This window comes from Anopheles nili, chromosome 2 (genome assembly GCF_943737925.1).
Source record: "Anopheles nili chromosome 2, idAnoNiliSN_F5_01, whole genome shotgun sequence".
NCBI classification, from domain to species: domain Eukaryota; kingdom Metazoa; phylum Arthropoda; class Insecta; order Diptera; family Culicidae; genus Anopheles; species Anopheles nili.
In genome coordinates, this window is record NC_071291.1 from 9,735,474 (window position 1) to 9,761,745 (window position 26,272).

The 26,272-nt window shown below is 51.3% G+C and overlaps 1 protein-coding gene across 1 annotated transcript; it reads left to right on the forward strand.

Moving 5' to 3' along the window:
* Nucleotides 1-348: 348 nt before the first annotated feature.
* LOC128721930 (rho GTPase-activating protein 100F) lies at nt 349-26,272 on the forward strand. Its single transcript, XM_053815732.1, has 12 exons — nt 349-435; nt 12,355-12,633; nt 13,856-13,978; nt 14,077-14,214; nt 17,538-19,685; nt 19,752-20,026; nt 20,105-20,262; nt 20,317-20,396; nt 20,473-20,707; nt 23,484-23,920; nt 24,319-24,430; nt 24,501-26,272. The coding sequence occupies exons 1-12, from the start codon at nt 349-351 to the stop codon at nt 26,270-26,272; spliced, it is 5,844 nt and encodes a 1,947-aa protein (XP_053671707.1).

Genomic DNA, 26,272 nt, shown 5'->3' on the forward strand with positions numbered 1-26,272 from the left:
CGTTCCCGGTCGTCGCAGCAGCCGCGGTTAGGGTCACGCCACCACCAGCAACAGGAGGACGAGGACTCCATCGAGGAAGTGGTTCGGCTGCATCAACAGCAGCTCCAGCAGCAGCAGCAGCAGTCGTTAGGGCACGCAGGCGTTCGCCGTCGGTCGGCGGGCGTGCAAGTGGGTGGGGCGGGAAGGCGAGGCTTTGTAGCGGCGGTCGGTGGTGTCGTTGGGCAGGGATTCCTTGCATTGCGACGTACGCGGGTTCGAGCCGGGTGCGCCTCATAGCACGGCCGGAACAGCGCCGCCAGCAGCCACAGCCCGAAGCTAGTCGTCGTTTCACGCGCCCGACGTAGACTAATGCAGTGGCGGAAGTTCGCACGGCTGAAAACGACTGCTACCGGACATTCGCGCACGCGAAGAATGCTTTGCTGTGGCCGACGAAAGGTAAGTGGTGTGGTTTTGGGAGGTATATGAAATCAAGGGGGACGTTGTGATTGGGTTTCTGAGAGCTGTGATAAGTGCTTCAAAATTCGAAATCAGTTCTGTAGCAATCCTAACTAAACGTTTTGCAAGCTTAGGAGAGAATGTCAATCTCTTTGTTGCAGTTCTACCTGTTTGCGAACGTTAGGCAATGATCTTATCCTTTTTCTTTCAATACGACGATCCACAATACCAATCAATTGCTTAGAAAAGTTGACTTTGTGTTTACTACTTTTAAGAATGTAATGAACTAAGTCAATTCATAAAATATAAATGATCTGACAAAGCGGTACTACATCTCCGTTTGATCTACTGCTATCTATGATCTATCTAGGTCGTATTGGTGGTGTAGGATGGAAATAAATATCAAGCTTACATTTTTTGAAAGCTGTAAGTCTCTCAAAACTTTTACGAGCCAGCTTTTCACGAGGGCTCTTTGCGTTATTGAAGAAGAAATCTGTCTAGTACATAAACGACACCGCCTGAAGAGTGAATCCCACGAGGGCTCAGCGGATCGAGAAAGAAGGGTTTTATTCCATACGAGCCCACGCCACTCACCCAAGCATGTCTTGCGAGCTGGGGCAAAGTTTTTCAAATTCTCCATTTCGGTACAATCCACACTCGAGCGAGAAAGAGAGCGTTTGGATGAAGTAGATGTGTGTATATGTGTGACAGAGAGAGAGAGAGAAAGAGACGAATTCCAATAAGCACGCGAGAAGAAAACGCTATAAAATGGAAAGCACAGACAGCGTGGGTGGCAGGTTGGAAGCAGAATCGAAAAATGGGACAATGTGCCAAGACAGGCCACGGCTCGTACCAGCGCTAGGCCACTGGGAAAACATAATTTATATGGATAAACAACGAATTGAACGACGTCCATATTTCTCTCCGTCCGCTCGTCCGTCCCGTGCGTGAGTCTGTGCAGAATTGGATCCCGACCCAGAGGGCTTCTGCACTATGTTGGCCCGGGTTGTGTGAATTATGTTTCGGGGAGCATTATGGGACATCGATTTTTGCACCACCCGCTCTACGCGGCACCAGGCGTCTCCATCGTACGCTCAGTTCGTGGATTGTTCGTACACTTTCTGGTGGTTCTGTCGTTTCGCTACGTTGGTAGCGAACATCTAACAGACATCTTGCAACCGTTCGATGGCTGATGCTGCTGCTGGAAAGGCACGGCACCAAACTGGCTCGAATCTGGCTCCACTATGATGGAGACGCCTGGTCGCTGTAAGCCCTGAGCAACGTGAAGTTGTTCGCACTGACCCACCGCACGGTGAAGGAGTGCGCCAATTTGGCTCGTACACAATCCTTTTGTGTCGGTGTACGCGCAATTTAAGCGCTAGAAGTGTGTGGCATACGATTCAATTACGGTAAGTGTGACATCAAAAAGGTGCAAAAATCGATACACTCACGAAACGCACCGTTGCACGACTTTGTAAAGTGGCGTGCCGTTCAGCGTTGCTGCTCCTTTTACTGGAGCGATTGCCATGCAATTTGTTACCAAAATGGGTGCCAAACCGGGGGCTAGAATTGATGGAAGCAAAAACCAAACGCCAGAAGCGACCAGCAATCGTTCCTTCCGCCTGCCGACCACTCCCGGTCCGTGGCGTAAAAAAAGGCGTAAAAGTGTAAAAGTATGTTATGTCATCGGGGATTAAACGCCGATTTTATTACCATAAATTTCCCATCCCCATTCCCCATGCCGAAAACGCCTCACGCTCGCACGCTATCTCTTGTGCTTTCCTTTTTTGCCTCTCAGGCTAGAGCTCGAGTCCGGCGCTTTTCCGTGGCAAAAAGCCCGTCGAAAGGAATGCCCCGGCTCGTTCCGTAGATGGTTGCCGTCCTTTTTTGGCTTTCGGGTGTTTCGAACGCAAAATTTTGCTTTCCCCTTTCCGTTGCGACCGCCGAGGACGGAATTTCTTAACGAACATTCAAGTCATGTCCGAGCTCGATATCTTGGTGCGAGTGAGCGTAAAAGGGTGGGCAGACGAGACCGACCGGGAAGCCCTTTTCAGCATAGCGAAGATGATGATGATGATGATGATGATAATAATAATAATACTACTAAAAGTAATAATCGGTTGCTGATGGTCTGGCGGGTGGGTCTTTTCCTTCCAAGTACTAGCGCCCTGTGGGCCAACGGTTGCGGAAGTTTGGTTCCGTGATCGATGCAGCATGGGGTTATTACTGTATCGTCTTGCTAAAGTTGTTAAGAGGCACCATCAGTCGTTTCGAGCCGTAGAATGGTACCCGTTTTTTTTTTGTGCACGCTATAATAGGAGTGTAATTAAAGCAGTAAGCGATCTGCGTGGCAATGTTTCAGTTCGCCTAACAATCTATTTTCTTTGTATAAACTTATTTGCTTTAGTTTTGCTCAGTGCAAATGCATGAATATGCAAATATCAACCAAACACGGCTTGATTCTTTAAAAAAAAAAGACAGCATCATCGTTGTTGAGCATGCGATCACATTAATTATGAACGCCTGGAGTCAGCGTTGTCTGGAGCGGCTCCAATCCAGCTAGGTTCTTGAACTTTATCCCATCCCAAAACGCCTACGAAAGCGATTCCCTATGTCTGAGTCTGAGTCGCGACGCACCATCATACGCCATACGCCGGCTGTATTCATAATCACACTAATTCAGCACAGTCGAAGCTGGTTCCGATTGAGATCTTAATCGAATTTGAAGCAATTTGCCCTCATAGTGCGGTGTGTTTTTTAAACCATAAATGGTTGCAAAATAAAACCAGACCGAAGCCAGATGGAAACAATATCCGATGTGAACGCCTACTCGCTTCGGGGCATGCTCCGGCACTGCACTCGGTGCGAAAATTGCTCAGCATAACGCAACTTCCGTTGCCGCCTCGAGGGGTTTTTGAAGCAAAAATCAATTTCCGTCGGCTTACGCTGTTGCACCCCTATGGTTTGATGTTGAGGTCTGATATGGGTGGCCCGGACCGGTGTACAAGCAGTTTACAGCATCTGTTGGTAATTTGGAAATTATTAGAAACCAATGCAATACCTTTGCAAAAGCATATTTGGGCATTTTCCCTTGTTGTTAGAGTGTCTACGTTCTAAGCGCACTTCGGCGTTTTGATTAAGACTAGTACGTCTGTATTATTTACTTGCCGTTTTGCCGCCACTAAAAGGCATTCCAAGAATCATATTTCACAAATCACTGAGCCGGATAATTTTCAACCATAAATAGATGGCCGGAACATGTTGGTTTTCTCATCCAACTCATACGCATTTGTTTGCTCGGCTATCGTTAGCAACAAGGCAGAGCGAGAGCGAAAGAGCCATGCTGGAAGGGAAATTATGCTAATTATATTTACGAACGAGAGCATCAACGAGCAAATGGTCTGTTTGGTATAGATCACATCGTTAACATTGAGATTGTCTCAGCAAAAATGGTTGCTCAAGCGAACCGTCTCCGTTTGAGACAAGACGTTCGTTTCGTCACTGCATGAATCGTCGTGGAAGATTTTCATTCTCAACAATGTACTAAAACATACGTTCATAAATCTGAGCTCATGCAGGTTTGAATGATATAGCAATCGTTCATTCCCGCCGGTTGGTATGTTGAGAATATTCAATCTTATCGCTCACACAGTGCACAAATTAGCCTCGAAAAGCTCCGCTGGAATGTCCCAGCAAACAGGAACGAGATGAAATGGCCGAAGAATCTCATCGCATGTCCCGACGTTAGCACGAACAATGGCAAACGTGCGCGAATTCGGTCCTTTTCACAAAGGATAATGCCAGAGAAGGTCGGCAGAGCTGGGTAGAATGACAAATGAATCGATTCATGCTCAATGCAGCCAGCAGCTCTGCCAGGATCACCGTTCGCTAATCGTACTACATCGTATCACATCCGCTTCATCTTTCCTCTTCCCACTCTCTTGTGTGTGTGTGTGTGTGCATGGGTGTGTGTTGGGCCATCCATTCGTACGGTGAAATTGGCACGGAAAGCTCTGGTCGGCATTATTACACTGCACTGCACTCGGGAGAGCATGCACAGTTGCACCGCAAAACCGAGAGCCATGTGTGGGATTGTCTCGCACAATAAGGACATTCCGCTCGGCTCGGTGATGTCCTTTCGCACTGGGAAGCTGACTCCCGCGCACACTCCCTGTCAACCTGAAGGTGGAGTAGCGGGTGGTAGGTGCAGTACATAGTTGCACGGCACCCGTCCCGGTTACACCTTGCGCCTCGTATGTCCTCTTCCTGTCCTGTCGTACGCGGCAGCGTACTTTTGATAGTATTCCATCCGCGCGTAGTACAACCGAGTTCCACGGGACCTCTTCGGTTCATTCCACCCCCACCCACGGGGTCCTTTCAACCGATGGAGTTCTCTCTTTCTCCTGATTCACACACACACACACACACTCTCTCACGGAGGAACCGAGCAGTCTCTACTCTCGCTCTCGTGAAGGCTTTCCATCGGTATTTGGCCCGCGAAGAGCGACCGTGTTGTGCAGCTGTCTCTGCACCAGTGCTGAAAATGGTCAGGATCCTCCAGGACTTGGGGTATGTGGGTGCATAAATTCCACCAGCAGTCCATGGGGGGGGGGGGGGAGAGTTCCGAAACACCACCCCCAGGTACATAATGATCTCGATTTCTTTTCGCGGCGACCATTCGCGGGTGTTGATTCGGCACACGGAAAAGAAATACGATCATTCAACTAGCCATTTCGGTGGTCCGTAGCGTTCTGCGCGATTTCGTGCGGATGCTACGTCAATCGATATTTCTCAACGCGCTTGCTTTCGCTTCATTCTCTCACTCTCGCATCTCGCTCTCTTTCTCGTGCTCGATCTATCGCTACGGTTTCGCCAAATGACAAGAAGCTTGTTCTAGCGCGTGTACATATGTACACGCAAACGCGCACAACCACACTCACACACAAGCTTACCGGTGGGGGGTGGGTGGGTGAGAACTCTCCCCAACAAGGGGGATGAGACGGGCACGAGGTAGAAGGGGTCGCAACAGGACGAAAATGGTACAACTGCTCAGGTCAATAATCATTACGATGTGCTCTTCTGCTGGTGGTCCGATTTTTTGGTTCACATTTGAACGGTCACACACACACACACACACACCTGGCTACAGCTACATCTGCAGTCGAGGGAGAGGGTGGAAAAACTCCTCCCACCAGAAGGGTGGCAATTGATAGCGAAAGAGGTCGAGTGGGATTTAATGTGTGAGTAGTGCTTTGGTTCATTTCGTGTGTGCATTCCGCTCCTGGGCTTTTCCCCCCGCACTGCCACCCCCATCTACACATTTGAGTCCTGTTCGTTCTCAGGTTCGTCCTTTGCGCACACACATACACACACACGTACGGGCGAAACGTGCCAGAAAACCACCCCAACAAATGGAACGTAAAAAGAAACCGGATTCGAACGGGATCGCGGGAGCAATCGGTTGGAATGGACCCATTTTTGTATGTGTGTTTGTATGTGTGTGTGTGCATGTTTTTTTTTCGCAGAAGTAGGACACAATGTACCTGCTGGTTGCCCACCCAAACAGGAGGCACGTCTAAAGGAGGCAGCTGACGAAGCAGATTTGAGGCGGAATAATGCAAAAGATGACTTTCTCAGCTGTGAAACGGCAATGGAGTGGTGCGAACGAGTTCGTACAACCGTTGCATAAGCACGCCCCGAAACGGTGGTGGAACATGACAAACACACAAACAACTGGCGCTAAAAAAAAAACAAAAAAAGGACAATACTTCTCCCTGGGTAGCAAACGCGATGTTACAACCCAAACATGCCACCTTTCGTCAGCCAAGTGTCGTTTCCGCAAGCGAGTAACTTCGGGAGGGAACGACGACGATTTATGGCTGATAATCGGTGGCTAATTAAGATCGAGAGATGGGCGCAAAGATGGGTGGGTGGGTGAAAGATGGGGCTCGAAGGGAGCTCGTGGCGAGTTCTTTTGTAAGCCGTCCTTTTTCCACCCAGCTGTGTCACAACGCTTCGTTCGTTGTATTGTTTTGCTTCGTTTTCGCTATACCGCACGTTTGTTACTACGACTCGCTACACCCGCGCGCCTTCTTTACTCCATTCTTCGTGCCTTTCCCTCGCGTGTACTTCACCCCCCACGGGGGCTACGCAGGACACGCACGGCGATCATTAATGGTTAATGCATAATTTCCTCTGCAGTGCCAGTTACTCGCACACCACCCATCCACGACCGGATCTGATTGATGGCGGTCAATTAGCTGGCCAGTGTGCCGGGGTAGGGTGCAGATAGGTGGGCGCCCAGGTGGGTGTCCTTGTCGGTAAACGAACTCGTCAACCTACGTCTGCCAGGCTTAACCCCAGGATGCTGGCGTAGCGTTTTCGATGGTCATTGGCCGGCTGGCATTCACCCGTTCACACGGTCGGTGGCTTTCCTTCTTTCGTTCAAGCTTTGCATGCGACTGTCATCTCGTGGGCATTTGGCGCTCCCACACACACACACACACGCACACATGCGCACACAAAGAACAGAATCCTGACTCCATCCCACCATCCTGAAACAGCCCCCCAAGGCCGTGCAGGGTTTCCTTCGGTTCGCGCGCGCATTCAAACACCGAATCCTTCGCGTTACTTCGCCAACGCGGTCGTATCCAGTCGTGGGCCAATGTGTGGGTTCCAACGCGGACAAACCCGCACTAACACCCACGCAATTCGCGTGGGGCAGAACGTTTTTCGTCCTACCGTGTACCGTACCGTGCGCGCCTGCGAGAGTCCTGCTGTGGCAAGGCGAGTGGCATTGGAGAAGTCGACCCTGTTACTGTAACCGGCAGGCACGGGGACGACTTTGGTAGATTCCTTCCCGATTCGGTGGCGCTGAGAATGGAATGGAGCCCCCGCACATGTGAGCGTGTGTTTGCACACGAGAAGCGACTCCAGCTTCGTCGTGTGGGTCGGTGCGGCCATCACGGTCGGTGTGAGCAACCGATCTAGCCAGTACGGTTCTGCCACTCGGTCGGTCGGTCGGTCGGTCGTCGGTTCTGTCGAGGTTGCGAGTGCGGTTGCGAGCGCCATATTTGCACAGTGGGTGGGCGAGAGTTGGCTGGCAAGGTGGGATCGCTTCTCATCGCGGCCACGAGGGTGACAGTTCCTATAACGGCAACCCGACCCGGTCCGGCCGTCCGTTCCGTCCGTTCCGTCCGTTTCGTGCCCGTTGCTCTAACCAACAACCGGGACCTTCTTGGTCCTGGCCGCGCGTGAAGGTGACCCATTTGCAGCGGCAAGTCACCAACCAAACCGGACCTCGATCCGCAAGTGTGACCATATACCGTGTGCGTGTGTGTGTGTGTGTGTTAGGAGGGTGTTTTTCACCCCTTCCACTCGCAAAGAGATGGCCACGAATTGTGAAGCCAATTGTTGTCCTCGTTGCTGTATGTTGGAAGGGTTTTCGGTGCAGCGACAGAGGGCACGAGTCCTTGTGAAGTCCAGTTTGGAGCAACGGAACGAGCACTGAGGGTGTGTGTGTGTGTGTGTGTAAGTGTGTAGGCGCGCAACAATCACGAAGCGGTGAAACGCGGGGGCCAAACATCCGACAGGGAAACGAACATCGACATATCAACGTTGTGCCCAGGTTAGGGATAGCGTAGTGGGTAGTGGCTTTAGGCATAGAACGAAGGATACGCGAGTGAGCGTGCAAAGGGAGCGATCCTTGAAACGATCGAGTGACGTGACGACCAACGGTGGGATCGACGAGCTTCAATGTGCGATAGTGCCACAACCGGGTGCTTCTTCTCGCGGAGCAGCAAGGTGAGCACGTCGTCTCGGCAGTTTCGCAATCCTTTTTCCTCCCAAACCGAGTGTCCTTGCGTTGATTCATCAAGTTTTCCCTACGAGCGAGCAGCGTTCGGTGCGGAATCAAATCGCTCTAATTGTGTGCGGGTGTCGAAGAGGGATTCGGCGAAGAGAAGAATCGAGAAAAAGTGTGCCAGTGTGTGACACAGTCACGCACTATCAGCGTTTCGTCCTGCAGCGTGCCAACATTCACTACACTCACACCAATCTAGAAGGAGCACTGGTTCGCTCTTTGTGAAATGGGAAATGACGGGAAAATGTTCTCCCACGTTGCCGCCAGAGAGAGAGAGAGAGAGAGAGCCACGAGCCATTCTTCGTCGCTGTAACAAATCCGTCGGTGGAAAGACTCCACCGAAACGGACGTCTTGAGAGAACGGCCATGCGTGTGTAGGTGTGCGAGTGTGGGTGAGCTTTGCCGAATATCCTGCGCTACTATACGCCATTGCATCGGGTCGGATCTTCTGCGCTTTTCACGTGCCATTCGGTTACTCTCTCGCTCTCGCGATCCCTGTGACGGGACACGTTTTCTACAACTGAGCGTTAATGCGCGCGGTTTTTTCATCCTTCGTTGGTACTCCTCATTTACGCGTGTCCTAGCTCTACCGCGCTTGCGTGAGTGTGTGTGTTCGTGCCACCCACCGCAACGCACGAGCACGGGTCTCCGTTCTATTCAACAGTGGAATTTTCATTCACACCACCACCATCAACATGGGGAACGGGACGTTACACACCACGAGGAGTCCTTTGACTCTCCCTGCCGTCGGTGGTAGGATTCCCTCGCTTGAGTAGCGTGACAAGTTCCACTCCCACCACGAGTCCTCGCTTCCACAGGCTGCACAGTGCACCCGTGACCATTTCGGTTTTCGCGTGACGATGGTCATGGACGAGCCCGTGGTGAGTCGACAATCGGGAAAGGATTTTAATAACCCGATGCCCGTGCCAGCTTCCCTTGGAGGGATGAAAGCTCTCGAGCGTTTCAGGGAAGACGATATTAGCTTTGGACGTCCGTTTTTCGGAACCGTAATAGAACAGAAAGGCACCGTTTTGTGGAATGCCAATGGTACAAAGTTGCACGGGCGCATATTGGGGATTCTTTAAGAGGATTCGACCGTAGTGCTGGACGCTTCCAGGAAGTTGGGACACAAATGTAACTCTTTCGTTTCGACTGAATAAGGCTACCGAACGGGGACGCAATTAAAACGGTATGCATATTCCAAGCGGCTATTCTGCTTATTCTGCGCCGAGTGACGCAAAGGTTGGTGAGGATTTCTAAGAGCACAATTTTTCACCCGTAGACCGAAGTTTAATTTCGAGAATGCTGTTTGGTTGCTAATTTGATTGAAGGTGATTTATCTCGAACCAACGGAAAGAATGTTTTTGGAGCAAATATAAAATTTCTATTGAATTGTTTGTGCATTACAATGAAGCATTTTGGGATGTCAAGAAGCATTCTTTGGAAAGGATTTGCGCTCTATTTCATCCCGGCCGTCGGTGATGTCATCGACGATTGAGCAGAGCTGTGTAGAAGAGCACGACGGCCAAGACCCATTTTGTGACGACGTCCGGTCAACGGAGCAAGTTGTGACAGTAATTAGGGTTTTAAGCGCGTTATTGCAGCGAGATTGCTTGCCGCGGGGAACCGTACCGAGGCAACAGTTTCCATTAGGGCGTGACACGCTGACGGCACTTGACTGATAGGTCCGGTTCCGTTTGACGTCGGCCGTATTTGAGCATGGGTTGGATGCGTGGTGAAGGATGACGATGGTGGAAAAGTTTGTTGCTCTACAGAAAAAGAAAGTAAAAGAAAAATGCTCTTCTGTAGCTGTGCGTCATGTTCACAAGCCCGTGAAGTAGCGCTTTTGTACAGCTGCCTCAAAGCAATAAGCTTTGAACGAGCAGGTACATTGGGAGAATTGGGTTTTTTTTGTATGGTTAGGGCAAGGAAAGTGACGTTTCATTAGAAAATAATGCAAATCATCATGCACTTGATGATGTCTCTATCCCTGCATTTACTATATTGCATTCTGCTTATTTTAGATGAAGTTTTCAAATTTTGAACTTTCGATTACCACAAACATAGCTTCAATTTACCGATTAGATGAAGCGTATTGAAAAGCTCTTAAAAGTCAAAATAATCTAAAGCTGAAAGACATGACAAAACAATAAGCCAAACGTACTTCAGCTGATTAAAAATTAAAAAAATGATCATTATTGTTTTTGGTATTTTATGATAAAATTGTTTCACTACTGGAATATTGCTACAAAGTGTATAATTAACACCGCAAGGACCTTTATTTGTCGCGTATGTGCGTAAATGCATATTCCCCAGCTTGAGAAAATAAAACTCACCAGCTTGGGAACTCTCACAAAGGTTGATGCTCCACCAAACCGTCAACGTCGCCGGTTGCCATGATGGTGACCACCGCCATGATGATGATGATGATAATGGTGGCGTTAATGTGACCGAGACCGAACCCGAGATTGGATTTACCAACTCGACCGAGCCGGTGTACACGACGCTCCTGAACTGACGCATCGCAACGGACACGCGACCACGCTCAAGCTGGTGTTAGGCGGCATTTTCACGACACCTGCGACGTCCCGGTTGTGTTTGCTCGCGGGCCAGATTAGATAGTAATTGAATCCGGAAAAGTATCCCAATTAGAGGACGTTTAAGCGAATTAGCAATTCAAATGGTGGGCTGCGCAGCCGTCACGCCAGCGTGAGCTTTCCGTGGGTCGTCTTGCCGGGGCATTTCAATTCTCGGCTGCGTGGTACCGAGGACTCCTGTTTGTTTAGGCTCGTTAGCAGATGGTTTTCCAATCCATAAAACCAAAGCTTCCTCTTCAGTGCTGGTTCGATGCGCAAGCAACTGGCTCCGCAGCTTGGGTGCCGCACACGCAACCCATTGGCGTGGACGTTTTCCGTCCGCTTGGCAGATGCCAGAGGTCGAAAAGGACCCGACCGATGGCATTCGAGAGGCGCTCTTGCGTGGAACAAAACCTGACCACCACGAGAGATGGGACCGATAACGGAGGGCTCTTCCGATCCGGGCTAAGTGGTCGAATTATGTGCCCTTGTGCCTCGGTATGCTCCGTACGTCAAGCACGCCGTATCGAAACCATCCGTTGACGTCGAACAATTGCGCCCGTGATAGCTTTAATTAGGCTTCTATTGCGTACACTGTTCCCGTGGGGAGAGAAAATGCATGCACATTCGTTAAGTGTGTGAGTACGTGTGTGTGTGTGTGTGAGAGAGACCGATCGATGAGGTTTCCTCCGGCCTCGTTGATTGGAAAATGAATAATACAAAGTTACTTCCATCCGGTGGAAAAAGCGCACAAGCGGAAAGAAATAGAGCGAGACTCTCAAACAAAACTGTTTCATTGTGGGGCCAAAAGGGCGACCAACTGATGAACAAGAGAAGAAGAATAGGGGAAAAAAAACCTTCTACACCGACTCAACTCCTTTTCACCGTGAACGACCGGAACAGGGACCTCCGTTATCGAAACATGCAATCCCGCTTTTCATCCGCCGCTGTCAGTGATCGCATCATGTGAAGTGAGGAAAAGCGGGAAAACTCACCGATGGCAGGGTGGATGGAGGGGGTGAGGGCCTTTAAGACGCCACGCGTGAAAGCGGACCGGAAGGAGCGCGAACAAAAAAAAAGCTGGCGGCGGGAAATGTTTGCGTGACGGCTGCTGAATTATTAATCATCGATTGTGTTCACGCTCTCCGATTCGCGGAGCCTTTTTTGTTGTTGTTGTTGTTGTTGTTGTTGCAAGGAACCTACTGCGGGCAAAAAAAACTCGTACCGGAAGTGGAGGATGGGTGTGAATTTCCTGTATCGTTTCGCGTTTTTCGAGCGTTTTTCAGCCATTCAAGCTCTGCTCCTGTAGCTGCGGGTGATGAGTTTTCCCTGTTTGCGAAGAAACACAACTGGGTGGGAAGAAAAAGAGCTGGGAAAATTTGTATACACTTCACCGCCATGATAGGCTTGCGGGAGTGCCTATGTGCCCGGAATGTGCCCTTTGATAACGTCCGCTTTTGTGCTTTCTCGTTCGTTTCGCAGGAAAATGGAAGATCTGTGCCTGACCTCACTGCAAGCCCCGGGCGGGCACCGCCGGGTCCGATGCCTTCCCACCAGGCGCAGGCTCTTCAGCAACAACAGCCGCACCAGCAGCAGCAGGGCCTGCAGGGACACCATCAGCAGCAGCAGCGCCAGAGCTCGAAGGAACCGGTGCTGTTGCAGGGCGACTTCCGGAAGGTGTCCGGCATCAGCTCGGAGATCTTCCGGCAGATCGAGGCTGTGGAAAATGATCACGATCCAAGCACCGCGGCCGCGTTGGAGGTGAGCTCTATGGCTTTGTTGTAGGAGCAGGAAGTGCGTCCGGAGCAGAAGGATGTCCTCGGGGCAATCCGTTATGGCTAGCACGCTGGGGTTGACAGATCGTAGCCATTTGCTTAGATTCCGTCTCGGGAATGGCTTGTTCAAACCGACGCAACGAAGAATGAATTGCTTGTATTATGTTACAAGAGAAGAATAAGCTAGCAGCGAATAAAAAATCTTCAGCGAATGAAAAAAACACATTCAACTAGATCAGGAGGCTTTGCTTTTAATGATTTTGTTTGTTAAGTAATGCAATGGAACCAATAAGATTGTAAAAGTTCCCATTTAACAAAAACTGTAATCAAAACTAGGATCAACTATTTATACCTTAGTCAAAACATTGCATCTTATGACATACAGTATTAATAGCAACAACTAAATTCAGTTCATTACAAAAATATAATAATTAATATTAAGTAAAAAAGTTTCCCAGAGTTAGGGACAGCTATAGCTAGTAAATAAAAAGGATACTCTTACAATCCACCCATAATACATGCTGCAGTAGCTGTTAGGTGATATAACAGAAACTCTTTTCCATTTCAACCAAGACTTAAGGGCACTCATACAGGAAGACAAACAAAGCTGGAAAACGTGACAGCTTATTAATTTCCCCCACCAAAGCGAGAAAAAAAAACGTTACATGGCAGTTACAATCTCTCGTTGCGCCTGCTAGGATGTTGCGGAAAGCTCAAACCACAGGCAGCGCCATTGTGCCGACCCACGCCAAGCGTCCTGGCGTGTAGTTCAAAAAGGTTGCCACTCGATTACGGGCAGCCATTTGGTGGCGTTTGTGTTAAATTTGGCTCGTCGCTCCGCTGTCAGCCATCGGCTAGGACGAGTTTTCCCACATCAAAGCCACCCAACGTCGTGCTCCATTTCGCTCGAGCAATCGGGCCAAGGATGCAGCAATCACCCGCGCGGCCACTACCGGCCAGCGAAAGGACGCGCGCGCCTGAAGCGAAGATTTTCCGTCCTTTTGCGCGAGACGAAACCACAGCCCACAAGGGCCCAAGACTGACAGGACCGTTTGTGCGTAGAGGAAACGTAGTTGAAGACGATACTAATTGAGTTTCGCAGTTCACCGCGAACGAGCAATCCCTCACGTTAAAAGGAAGCGCGGGAACCGAACCTTACTGACTGGTTTTCCGGTGCTTCCGGGCACTTCTTCTCTGCTCTCTCGCAGGTGGTCGAACGACGGGGCGAAATGATAGTGCGCATCCTCGAGCCACGGTGCATGGGAAGCCGGCAGGCGATCGAGGCGGGACAGAAGTTCCTCAACAAGAGTGACGCCAGGCACACGGTGCAGGTAGGTAGAGTTGGCCTCCCGATCCGGGTGGCTTTTCGGTGGCTTCGGTGCACAGATTGCGGCTAACACCGTGCTTTCGCCTTTGGCTTCCTTCGCAGCTTGTGGAGATCGTGAAACGGCCGGGCCAAACGCTGGGTTTGTACATCCGCGAGGGCAACGGAGCGGACCGGTCGGATGGCGTGTTCATATCTAGGATAGCTTTAGAGTCGGCCGTTTACAACAGCGGCTGTCTGCGGGTGAGTACAAGCCCCCTTGTGGGTGGGTGGGCAAAATTTTCAATTAAACTTCAATTATGAGAGTGCGGATGCTTTGGGGCGTGAAATTGGGGCTTACTGCGCGACCGGGGGACCGATAAGACGACCAGTCCAACATAATCTTGATCACCAAATAACGTCCCCTCGAATAAGGAGCGGAGCTAAAAATATGTAAGCGAAATCCGTAGGCAGTGGACAAGTTTTCCGACCATACTTCGATGCAAATGGAAAAAACAGGGCGAAGTATCGATCGTTCGTGCTTTCGAAGCAAAAGTTTCGGAACATTCTCAGTCTGTTGCAGGCGAACGTAAATCCGATCGAAAATAAATGCTCCATGAAGGCGATATATTAATTAAAGCCTCCTGCTGGCTGAGCACGGCTAGATTTTCGCCAACTTTCACTGAAACATGGTTTACGAAACAGGGCGCCGGTACGAACTTTCGATCCGGTGCAGTTATCCTCAGTCGAAACGTGCAGAAACTTTGGCCAAAAACGATCATTACCACTCGGTACCGACGGTGTAGCAACAATGTTTAGTTTCTCCGAAGCTTGTGAAGTTTCTGGGAAAAGCTTACATTGTAGTGCAGTGTAACAGAGCTGCCTGAAAATTGAAAGCAATGAGCTATAAACCGAGATGGAACAAGTTAACAAGTCGTGAGTTTTGGAATATAAAAGAGGATTTTGAACCTTATGCCAGGCTGATCGTTTTGTGCGTGCCCGCTACTTGCCAACGTAGACCACCCTTTTTGAGAGGCGTAATGGAATCATTTTGATCAGTATTGACTAAAAAGCACTCGTTCGTCCAAAAAACATCAACCCCTGAAAATTACCCGAGATAACATCCCATCATGCTATGACTCGCACACAGTAATTGCAGCCAAACGGTGCTGGCGGCTCCACAACAAAAAAAAAGGGACGAAATCATTCATTAAAAGTTTCCCGCGTCAAATGGACCGTTCGGAAAATCCGTTCTGGGGCTTTCGTCCATCCCCAACGTGGACAACGCATAAAAGAGTGGTCTTGCGGATCTTTGTTGTGGAAATGTTTCCGCTTGATGTGGTTTCCCGGTAGCAACCGGATGTGGTTGGATTTTTGTTTTTTTTTTACTTTAGTCGATCCGATTGCCGCTGGGTTGGCGTGAAATTAGTAAGGGCTTACGATTACAAAGCCGAACGATGTCGAGATTGTTTGTAGAACAGACTGGGTGAAAAAATAAACCAGCAAAAAGAATGCCCACCCGCTTTCGGGGCCTTCCACGAAGATTCGATTTTTCGCCGCTTCTAGCATCTATAATGCGGTAATAAACTGTTCCTTTATCTCTCTCTCTCTCGCATTACTCCTATCTCTCTCTCTCTCTCGCTCTCGCTCTCTCTTCCTCACTCTGTTTGATGCCTCTCGTGTGCTTTCACCATCGTGAACCACGGAACCGTCTGACCGCCTGTTGGGGAGGGTGGTTATTTTTTATTCCGTCAGCGACCAGGCGCCTCCATCGATGTAGAGCCCTGCACGGGTGAAAAGGGTTTTTCTTTCCGTTCCCTGCCTCACGCTCAATCGCATTACGTAATGTACGGTCACGGAGAGCGGCCAATCGAGGCTGGAATCCTTTTAGCTCCTCACGTTCCTCCCACAGTTCCGCTCTCCCCGCGAAAGGACCTCCTAAAACGGGCATGCCGATGGAGCAGCAAAACTCGAGAATGTAATAATGCGCCCCAGGGCCTCTCCGGTGCGGAGGGCCATTGATTGGATAGCAGCTTCGGCTATCGAAAGATAAATAGAGCTATTATCTGAACCAGTTTCGTTGGCGCAAGTGCCGCTTGGTAGCAGGGTGCAGAGTGCAGATGGTCGAACAATTGAATAAATGGCGGACAGATGTGCCACCGATGAAAGCACCGCTCGGGTGTATCGAAGCTTCAGTAGCCAAAGAACGCAAGCCATCGATTTTGGGAGCCGTACGAATGTTGCCGGGCTCGAGCAAAAATTCAACCCATGCAAACAAAATGTCGCGCAGCACTTGACAGCGGAAAATGCGAGATAAAATGTTGCTGCAAATATAAAATCACTTCGCAGCGGCGACGCACCCGATTCGTATCGATGTGAAACGCGAACAACCGCTTCATATGGCACGTGCCAGAGCATGATGGCACAACATGTCAACAGCCCCCTGTCTGAGCTGTTGCTTGGCATGTCGACAATGTGTGATTGGGTGTGTGTGTGTGTGTGCATGTGTGTGTACGCGTTCGTGTTTGCGTTTCATAAATACTCACCCCGAGACGGCACAGACTGGTGGGCGCGAAGGAAGAAGGTGGGTTTTGTTTGAAGGACACTTGAAAAGATATGTTTTCTTTGCCCGTCCGCATTTGCGAAACGTTGAGCGCGCGCGCGCATTCTCTCTCCTTCTCTCTCTCTCTCTCTCTCTATCTCTTCTTTTTCCTTTCATTCCTGCCTTCCGATTTTCCTCGATTCTGCTCGATCGTCGCGGAAGACACGCCGACGAAAAGGACAGCTCAGTGGGTTTGCTTGGAGGTCCTTCCGTGCTTCGTGCCGCTTACCACGCGAACACCACGGCCGTTGTTTGCATTTTTCATCTTTTTCCGACAATAAAACGACAAGACTCTTAGCTCGCGCCTTCTTGGCCCCTTTTCCACGGGGCTCACGGCAGAGGGGGCCACCGAGAGTGTTACAAGAGTCGAAGAAGCTTTAAAGAAGCTCAGGGAGGTCAATGGGGGTGGAAAATTTGTTGCTCTCGCGGAGAAATGAATTCGATCGGCGACGCTCCGTTACTTTTTTTTTTCGTTTGGTTGGTCTTTGAACTTTTGGAGATGGCACTTCGTTTGTGCTGCGTTGCGTTCGTTTCGGATCCGAGTGCTGGTGACAGTATGGCACTGCCGGCACACACGCAGATGGAAGCTGGAAATGGATCCGCACAAAAATCTAATTTCAACGTCGTGCTGCATTTATGATGATTATGCTATGGACCGTTAGTCTTCACTGCACGAACCTTTGGAGTATAGGCATTTTTTGTAGGAAAAATTGTCCCATTTTTCAATATGAATCCAAAAATATACAAAACCTACGTTTACTTAGTAACCAAATGGGGAACTTAAAAGCGTGCTTCTTAACAGCCGTATGCTTCGGTTTTGACTGTGAAAGGTATGAATAGCATCGTTGAGTCTGATCGATTGACAAAGATCAATCGACAGCTTGACACAAATGGCTGGCGCGTCCAATGTTCGAACGAATCGCACCTTGCAATGGAGTTCTTTTCAGCATCTAATCCCACTCGGCTCGCTTTTCCACTCACGCAGGTTGGCGATGAAATTCTGGCCGTCAATCTGGTGGACGTGACGCGGATGTCACTGGACGACGTAGTCATCATCATGTCGATTCCACGTCGGCTCGTACTAGCGATCCGGCAACGACGTGGTAACCGAGGCGCCAACTCACCTGGTCCACCGCAAATGACCCGACAGGAGCAAAAGCCACCACCAGTCGTCGTGATCAAGCGTGACCTTCGTGACGAGGATCTGGACGATTCGGATCGAGCACCTCGTTCAGTGCGATCCTCTCGCGAACGTCGTACTGGAGATGGTCGTGAAATGACGGAATCACGCTCACGTCTCGGGCTTGGCCTCAACAACTACAGTCCGCAGAGTGAGCAGCTTGATCTCTACTACGGTGGTGGTGGTGGTGGTGGTCGAGGACACGGTGGACACGGAGGTCCTGGAGGTGAGACACCCAGCTGGGGTTACAAACCACCTCCACCACCTCCATCGGTCATCACGGAACAACCGAAAGGAATGGGCCATGGTGGGTTCCAGACGTCACACGCGTACTACCAGAACGCGGGAACGCTCGAGAGTCTCGCGGAGAAGGTTCACGCTTTCTACCCATCAGCCACCACCAGTCGGCGTATGTCGGCGGGACCAGGAGGAGTGGCGATGAGTCAATCACATCAGCGTTTCCCGCGCAGTGGCTCCGATCAACATTTGCCACGTGTTGAGTACGCGGACTACGCCTCGTTAGGGCGACATCCGTTGCTAGCTCGCTCCACGCTCAAGTCCGACTTGGTTGGGGCGGCACCAATCGCAGGAGGCACTCTCGGTCGGTATGGACGCTATGAAACGGGTCCCGGTCCTGGAGGACCTCGAGGACCTAAGTATGGAGCGGCACCACTCGGTGCAACAGCTTCACTGCAGCGTCGATCACGCCCGGCTCTCGATTACTCGAGTGATACTGAGGCGACGATTGGACCACGACCTAGCTACTACTACTACAACCACCCGGCAATGGCCGCTGGAGGTCCTGGTGGTCCAGGTGGACACGCAGGCACGATGGGTGGACGTGGTAGCACGCAAGCGTTGGGTGGAGGACCCGAGTTCGCCAAGTTTAACTCACTGCCACGCGAACGCCCCGGTGCCAGGTTGGGTCTACGAGGACGCATCACTGACCGACTGCAGGATGAAGCTGATGGGAATGTGTCAGCGCCTGAGTACTCACTGCCGGTTCGACGTGACATTCGGGATCTTCGCAGTCGCATAACGGCGAGTCCATCAATCTTCACGTCGGACGAGTATCGAGCGTGGTTACGACGAGCACCCAGTAGTTCGGCTATCTGCGAACAGATGCGAGCTTCTCGCGATCTGCTCAATCAACAGCGCGCCCACCGGTTCTCGTGCAGTGCCGAGAACATCCACGACGTGCTGAAGAACACCGAGCACATCTACAGCAGCCGCACTGGGTTGATGGTGGGTGTTGGTGCGGGTGGTGCTGGTATGGGTGGAGTTGTAGGTGGTACCCTCGATCGGCATGGATTGGCAGCGGGAGGTCCTCGTATGTCCTCGTTGCCGGTGAGGTCACTTTCTTCGCAACACATCGGTGGTCCTGGTTCGATTCGATCACCTAGCGTGCGACGCATGCGACAACTGCTCGAACTAACGCAGGGTGTAGGTGTAGGTGGTCCTGGAGGAGGTGTACCAGGGTCGGTAGTAGCGGCCCTCGCAGGTCACCAAAGTCCAGCACCAACTCCTAGCACGACACTGCCACGCGCTCATCGTCAGCTGGACATCAACCCGGCAGAGTACACGAAGTACAAGCTCGATAAGCCGGTCGTGGATGCGGCTGGTATGTCTGGCATGTTGTGGATCCACCTGCTAGCTGGCCGGGGTCTACGAGGTGCGATGTCAGATGCAGCACAACTTCAGCAGCCTCTTGTGAGGGATCTCTACTGTGTGCTTGAGTGCGATCGCATCCACAAAGCACGTACCGTTGTTCGATCGGGTGACTTGCAGTTCGATTGGGACGAGTCGTTTGAACTTGATCTTGTCTGCAATCGGCAGCTGGACGTACTCGTCTATTCCTGGGACCCACAACATCGGCACAAGCTGTGCTACCGTGGTGCTCTCTCACTTACGACCCTGCTCCGACAATCACCGATCCACCAGCTGGCGCTTAAGGTATGACAGGGCACTCTTTTCCAACGACAGGTCAGAGTATTAACAAGGCTTTTGGATCTCACGCAGGTTGAACCGCGAGGTACCATCTACCTGCGGTTGAGGCACACAGACCCATTCCAGCTGTTCCGGCGACGTGGTCTACCAAGTCTGCGAGGTAACGTACCCGCTCTGTTTGGAGCCGACCTTGAGACGGTGGTGACACGTGAGTCGAAGGGTGCACCCGGTGGAGCTCCAGTTCCCATTATTCTGCGCCGTTGTGTCGAGGAAGTCGAACGACGCGGTTTGGACATCATCGGGCTTTACCGGTTGTGTGGATCTGCCACCAAAAAGCGACTGTTGAGGTAAGTCGTAGCTCCCAACAACAGCTCTTACTTGAGCTTTTTAGACGTGTTGCTTGACGTGTTGTCACCATCCCACAGAGAGGCGTTCGAGAGGAACAGTCGGGCAGTGGAGCTGACACCGGAACACGTTCCAGACATTAACGTCATCACGGGCGTGTTGAAGGACTATCTGCGCGAGTTGCCCGAGCCACTGTTCACCAAGTGTCTGTTCCAGATGACGGTGGATGCCCTAGGTAGTGCTGCTGATCAGCGCAAGTCGTCCATGCTCACGATCTATTCCTCTTTCACAGGTGTCTGCCTTCCGGATGATCCCGAGGGTAACGCCAAGCTGATGCTTAGCATCTTGGATTGTTTACCACGCGCGAACAGAGTAAGTATAGGGGCTGACGAGCCCATCTGACGACCTGTTGAAACGAATCTCACATATTATTTTCGTCCTTGCTCAGGCCACACTCGTGTTCCTGCTGGATCATCTGTCACTGGTGGTGTCCGCATCTGAGCGCAACAAGATGTCAGCTCAAGCGCTAGCGACGGCTCTTGGACCACCGCTGATGCTACACTCGGCGAGCGTTGGTGCGAATGAGGAAATTGACCACGCGCAACCGATCGCGGTGCTCAAGTACCTGCTGCAGATCTGGCCGCAGCCGGGCACGGGCACCGGTGCTGGTGCGCCTACTTCAGGTAACGTAACTCTCACGCGGCCCGCTTAATCAACACCAATACGCCATCCTCCTTCGTCAAAACAACAGACCGAATCACAGCCACGACACCACCATACAAAACACACTTATCGTTCGTTACTCGCTGTTATTCGTTGTGTTGGGCCGTGTAACCATGCCGCCATCCGTAAGCACCAATCGAACTGTCTATATCTGTTTCTTTGCGGGCTTTCGTTTGCTGCTCTAGAAAATGCTTTTGCGTGTTTCGTACTCTTGTTGCTGGTTGAATTTATCCCTCTGTTCTGTTGAATGCTTGCCACGAACACGAGGAACACCCTCGCAAGGACATCAAGCATGTACACCCACACACGCAGTATTTTCCAGCTTATTGCACTTCTTTGCACAACGTCCATAGGTTAATTTTTTATGCCTTATCCATCAATAATCTCATTCGATGCGATGAACTAAAGCTCTGATGTGTTGGCTGAATGTGAAGCTAAACAAATTTCTAAAAAAAAACCATTGTCAAGCAAGATCTTCTACTGCGTTGATAGGTGTAACTGCTTTTCAAAAGCGGAGTAAGCTATCTCTATCAACTTTATCGATGGATACAGCATACGCTACACATGTTAACCCCTTTTATGCACGCGAATAATCCCACATATTATCACAGATATTAAGCCTTCACAACGAAAAGTTACCCCGCATGAATGTTGCATGTTGTTAGTACTACAAACTTTAAACAACTGTGTCTTCAGCTTATTTGTAGAACATCAAAAAAAAATTAAATAATCAAAATCGTCCACGGGCATGTTATCGCTTCATTGCTCATGGCTTGTCCGTGATGTGCCTCTAAACTCCAGCAGTTCCTTCATCATTTCACCTGATCATCTCATCCAAGTAGTGAACGAGTCGCATCGACTGCATCTGAACCTAGTATGAATGCAAAGCGTGAAACAATAGAACGAATGAGGTTGATTGAGCAAAAAAAAAAAAAGAAGGCCGAATGTGGTTTCATCCCTTTCCGATAATGACGGGTCCATGTACTGAGGGCTGTGTCCGTTTTTGCTCGCTCGCTCACTCACTCACCCATGCTCTCCGCACACTCATCAGCGCAACACACCACCGATCGCAGCAGAAAACGCCACAATTGGACAAAATGGCGACCACAGAAAATGGCAGCGTAAAAGCGAGCGTGCTGTTGTAAGCTCACGCCGCCTGCACACGGGTGTGTAGACAAAATTTTCCAACGATTCACCCCATTTTCCACTGCCATTGGAATCGATGGAGCCGTGCGTGAACGGTTTCACTCAAATTCAATGCTACATTCCTGCTGCTTCCGTGGTAGAAGAAGTGCACACGTTACTCGATTAGTTTTCCATTTTCCATTGTTTTTCATTGTTTCGTTCGTTTCGGCTGCTCCTTATGCATCTAGCGTTTCGTTTCATTGCTTTCATGGTTAAGCTCCAATGTTCGGGCACCGCACGTCATCACGCCGGACAGAATGCGGCTTGGGTTATGCATCGCTCTCGGATCACTTCCGAGCCCGGAATGCCCTTTTGCGTTAGATTGTGCTGCCACGTTCACTTTACTTCTTTTTCGTCGCCACCTATCCGCACTCTCGTGCGCCATGCAACACATCGTTTACATCCTGTTCGCTCTATTTTCCTTTCCGTACTCTAGACTTGACTTCCAAGCGCACCGCCATCGAACGTTTCTAGCATCCTTTTTTGGCTTCATTTTCGCGAGTGATCATTTGGTTCACCGATCCGGGTGGCTTATGTTTCGTTCGGTTCGTTTTGCGGGTATTCGCGTGAATTGGGTAGCAAATTGGGCCTTGTAATTTGAAGCTAAACAAAGGCAAAGCAAAAACCACAGCAATCCTTAACCAAACCAAGTGAAACCGAAACTAAAACTGCACCGGATCACCCTCCACAGCATCCCACCCGAAACAGTACACGAGATCAAATATACACACGCGTACACGAGCCCACGATTCTGGGATTGACTTTGGATTGGGCAAGTTGGATGGGCCTGCGCCTGACTGGCCACATCCGACCGGAACCGAGCGATGCGAGCGATGAGCGTGAGTGAGTGGGCAAGAGCTGGCCAAAAGAGAGAGAATAAAAAAACGGAGAAGCAATGGAGCGATATCCTTCGGCTGGAGCTGCTGACGCGATGCTGCCCACCGAGTCCGTTTGGTTGTGCTTTCGTTTCACTAGCGATACCGTGTGTCCCGTTGTTGTTGTTGTTGTGCCGACCTTCCGTTAGACTAGCTGAGTGTTTGTTTGTACCTCCCTTGAGCCCCATTCAGTGTGTAGTAGATGTTAATAAATGCATTCCTGCAAATCGTCGGTGTTACGTCCACGAAATGTGTGGATTCATGCAAACCAACGCATCGAACTGTCGCATGACCTTCTGCATAAGGATGTCCTGATGTACTGGAGACCCTCCGACCTACGGGTGTCCTTGCATGTGATGTCCATGTGGCATGGTAATCCAACCCAACTCCTCAACACCGGCTGCTTATCCGTCTTTCTCTCCGTATTCTCTCTGTCTTTCCGCCACGCGTTGTCGCTATACTCCTCTCTTAAACCTTTGCTCCCTTTCTACTACCCCTGCCACGCGTGAAGGACATTATGTCCACCCGTCTATCTCCCTCTCTCTCTTTCTCTCAACAAACAAATTCCGCGATACTAATAACCGCAGCAAGACAACCACACTGATGAAGCCAAACTGTTCTTCTCGACACCGAACTCGCAATATCTCGTGGTTAATTCAGAGTCCTATGTAGACAGGTCGGCGCGGCGAGCCAGTCGAGCCGCGTGGAAACAAAGCCAGTGCGTTGCCAGCGGGCAAATCGGCGGCGGCGGCGGCGCTGCAGCCGGGCAGCAACACCCTCAGCAGCAGCAACAGCAGCAACAGCAGCCACCGCAGCAGCAGCAGCTCCAACATCCAGCAGCAGCTGCACAGCACCAGCAGCACCAACTTGGCGGGCTCTCTCAGCACCAGCCGCAGCCCGCACGCCCTGGCCAGCAGCAGCAGCAGCAGCAACATCCAGTCGTCGGTTCCACCGGCTATGCAGCAGCCCCGTTCAGCAGCCAGCAATCCATCAGCCACATCCTCGGCGCTCGGTCCGCATCTGCTCTCAGCCACTCCCAGCACTCTTCAGTATCAATCAGTAGTGGCTCAGTTAGCTCAATCGCATCGAGCCTTGCAACAAGCGGGCCCACAGGTAACCAAACACCCGACAGCGACAAAACAACCAACCAACAAAAAAAAAAAAAGAAACCAACCCCAACAATTTAAGAAACTCGAAACCTCCCAAACCCAAGGCAGGGAGTAGCTACGGCCCTCGTGTACGACATGCACACAATCCCACACACACACACACACACACCTGCGTACATACGTACACTAGCCCGCCCACACACACACATACACACCTGTCGCCTGAAACACCTCATCCTAGCTCGAGCCGGTAGTAGCCGCCATTTTGCATCGCATCGAGCGCTGCTCGAATCGGGCACTCGAGCACCTTTTTTGACAGCTCAGCGTGTGCTTAAGCGCTCGACTTTAGCTCGAATTAAGCTCGAACACTACTAACCGGATGCGCGCATTCTCCATTCGCAGCCCCATCAATCGGAGGTCTCAGCGGGCTTGGCGGAGCGCGTCCAATCGCCACATCACGCCACACCCTCCCCAAGCTCTAGTTCCACTTCGTCCGCGTCCGGTTCCGGGTCGGGTAAGTGCATCCTTGCCGGCTGTCAAGGACGGTTTCCGTACGGTAATCTAACACTCGCTCGCCCATCCAGGTACTGATACAATCAAACGTGGGGCTTCACCCGCTTCTGTTAAGTTCAAGGAGTCCACCAGCAACTATTCCCTCAAGTCCGACACACAGAGCCGCCTTCTGGCTGGTTCGAAGCAGCTACAGCAGCAATCGAGTTCGTTGTACTCGTCCGTTTCGAGTGGTAATGGAACTTCCGGTGTCACCGGGACCAGCACGTCCTATTCGACGGATCTGCTGCTCGCCCGCAGTGGCAGCCTGTTTGCGTCCTCTGCCGGAGCCGATTACCTATCGTCGACGTCCTCTATCGCGTCGTCAGTGGCATCCTCAGCAGCTGGTGCTTCCACGGTTGGTGCAGGTCCAGCTGGATCCTCCATGAGTGGCTTATATGGCAAGGTAAACGCAACGGCTAGTGGTGTCACTTCGGCACCTGTCACCAGCACGCTTAACATCACCACGTTCAGCTTGGATGAGAAGAACAACCTGGTGGTGTCGCCATCGCCCTCATCCGCCTCGGAGTCGTCCTATCGATCGTCGAGTCCGGCTTCGAGCATTCAGCGTGACAAATCCCCCAACAGTCTGGGAGATAGCTCGCGAGGTGCCCCATCCGGGTCACCTTCGCCCTTACGCCGTCAGGATCCGATCGAACGTGCCGATAGCCTTCCAGCGACGTCCTCCAGCGTAACGGCGGCTTCGGTGGCTGCGACAACTTCTGCCACTTCCGGTAGCTCGTTCATGTCGTCGCTACGTAGCCAGACACTCGGTAGCTACCAGTTCCCGTCGAGCAGCCTCAAACTGACCAGCCAACTGAGTGCCGGCGCATCCGTTGGAGCGGACACTCAGGATGAAGGCAGCACTTCGTCGTTGTTGCGCAAGCTCACCTCGTCCTTGTCACGCACGATCGTCAGCAACACGGGCACGTTGCCGTTGTCACTGGGCAGGGATAAGCTGACGGAGCTGTCGTCCTCGATGGGACCGTCCTCTGGAGCTAGTGGCGTATCGTCAGCAGGCGCGTACTCCGGCAGCAGTGGCATCGGAAGCATCAGCAGCAGTATCAGTGGCAGCATCGGAGGTAGTAGCAGCAGTAGCAGTGGTGTCGGTGGCAGAATGAGCTCATCGTTGGGTTATTCAAGCCTTGGTACTGGGGCATCAGGACTAGATGGTAGTTCTTCAGGAGGTGCCAGTTCCGTTACGACGGCCGCGGCTGTGACGAGCATGAACATCTACGGCACATTGCCGAAGAACTCGTCCATCTACTCGTCGTACGGGGCAGGCTCTGGTACGTCCGTGAGCAGTGCTTCCGGCGGTGGCTTCTCAGGGTTGCTGTCGGGTACGACCAGCTCGTACGGTATTAGTGACCGATTGCGTGCGCTCACTTCCGGTGGTGCTAGTGCCACTGAAGGGTCGGCAGGTTCCACTAGCATGGATAGTGGAGCCACCACAGGGTCTTCGGCAGGTGATCTCGATAGCAGCGGGTACGATTACGAGTCATCCGGGTTTTCATCCGCTTCGTACAGCGGCATGGCCACGAGTGGGGCTTCGATTGGTTCCGGTTCCGGTGGGTTGTCCTCGTCGTATTTCAGCACCGGAAGCAGCAGCAGCCCGTTTGCCACGGTTACCGGTGGTAGCGGTGGTTCCGGTGCTGGCTCTGCTCCTGCGGAAACGAACCCTTACCGGGTGCAGTACTCCTCCACAAATCCTTTCCTGCCCAGCTTCAACCCTGCGAGTAGTGACGGTAGTAACGGGCGGGCCGATTTGAAAGCGTCACATGATGACGAGCCGTTCGACATGAAATAA

Bases quoted from the DNA above. Each gene is read 5' to 3' on its own strand.
- LOC128721930 (XM_053815732.1), top strand. From the start codon at position 349: ATGCAGTGGCGGAAGTTCGCACGGCTGAAAACGACTGCTACCGGACAT. The intron at 19,686-19,751 runs GTATGACAGGGC...GATCTCACGCAG, and splicing joins TCCACCAGCTGGCGCTTAAG to GTTGAACCGCGAGGTACCAT. The intron at 20,708-23,483 runs GTAACGTAACTC...CTATGTAGACAG, and splicing joins TGCTGGTGCGCCTACTTCAG to GTCGGCGCGGCGAGCCAGTC.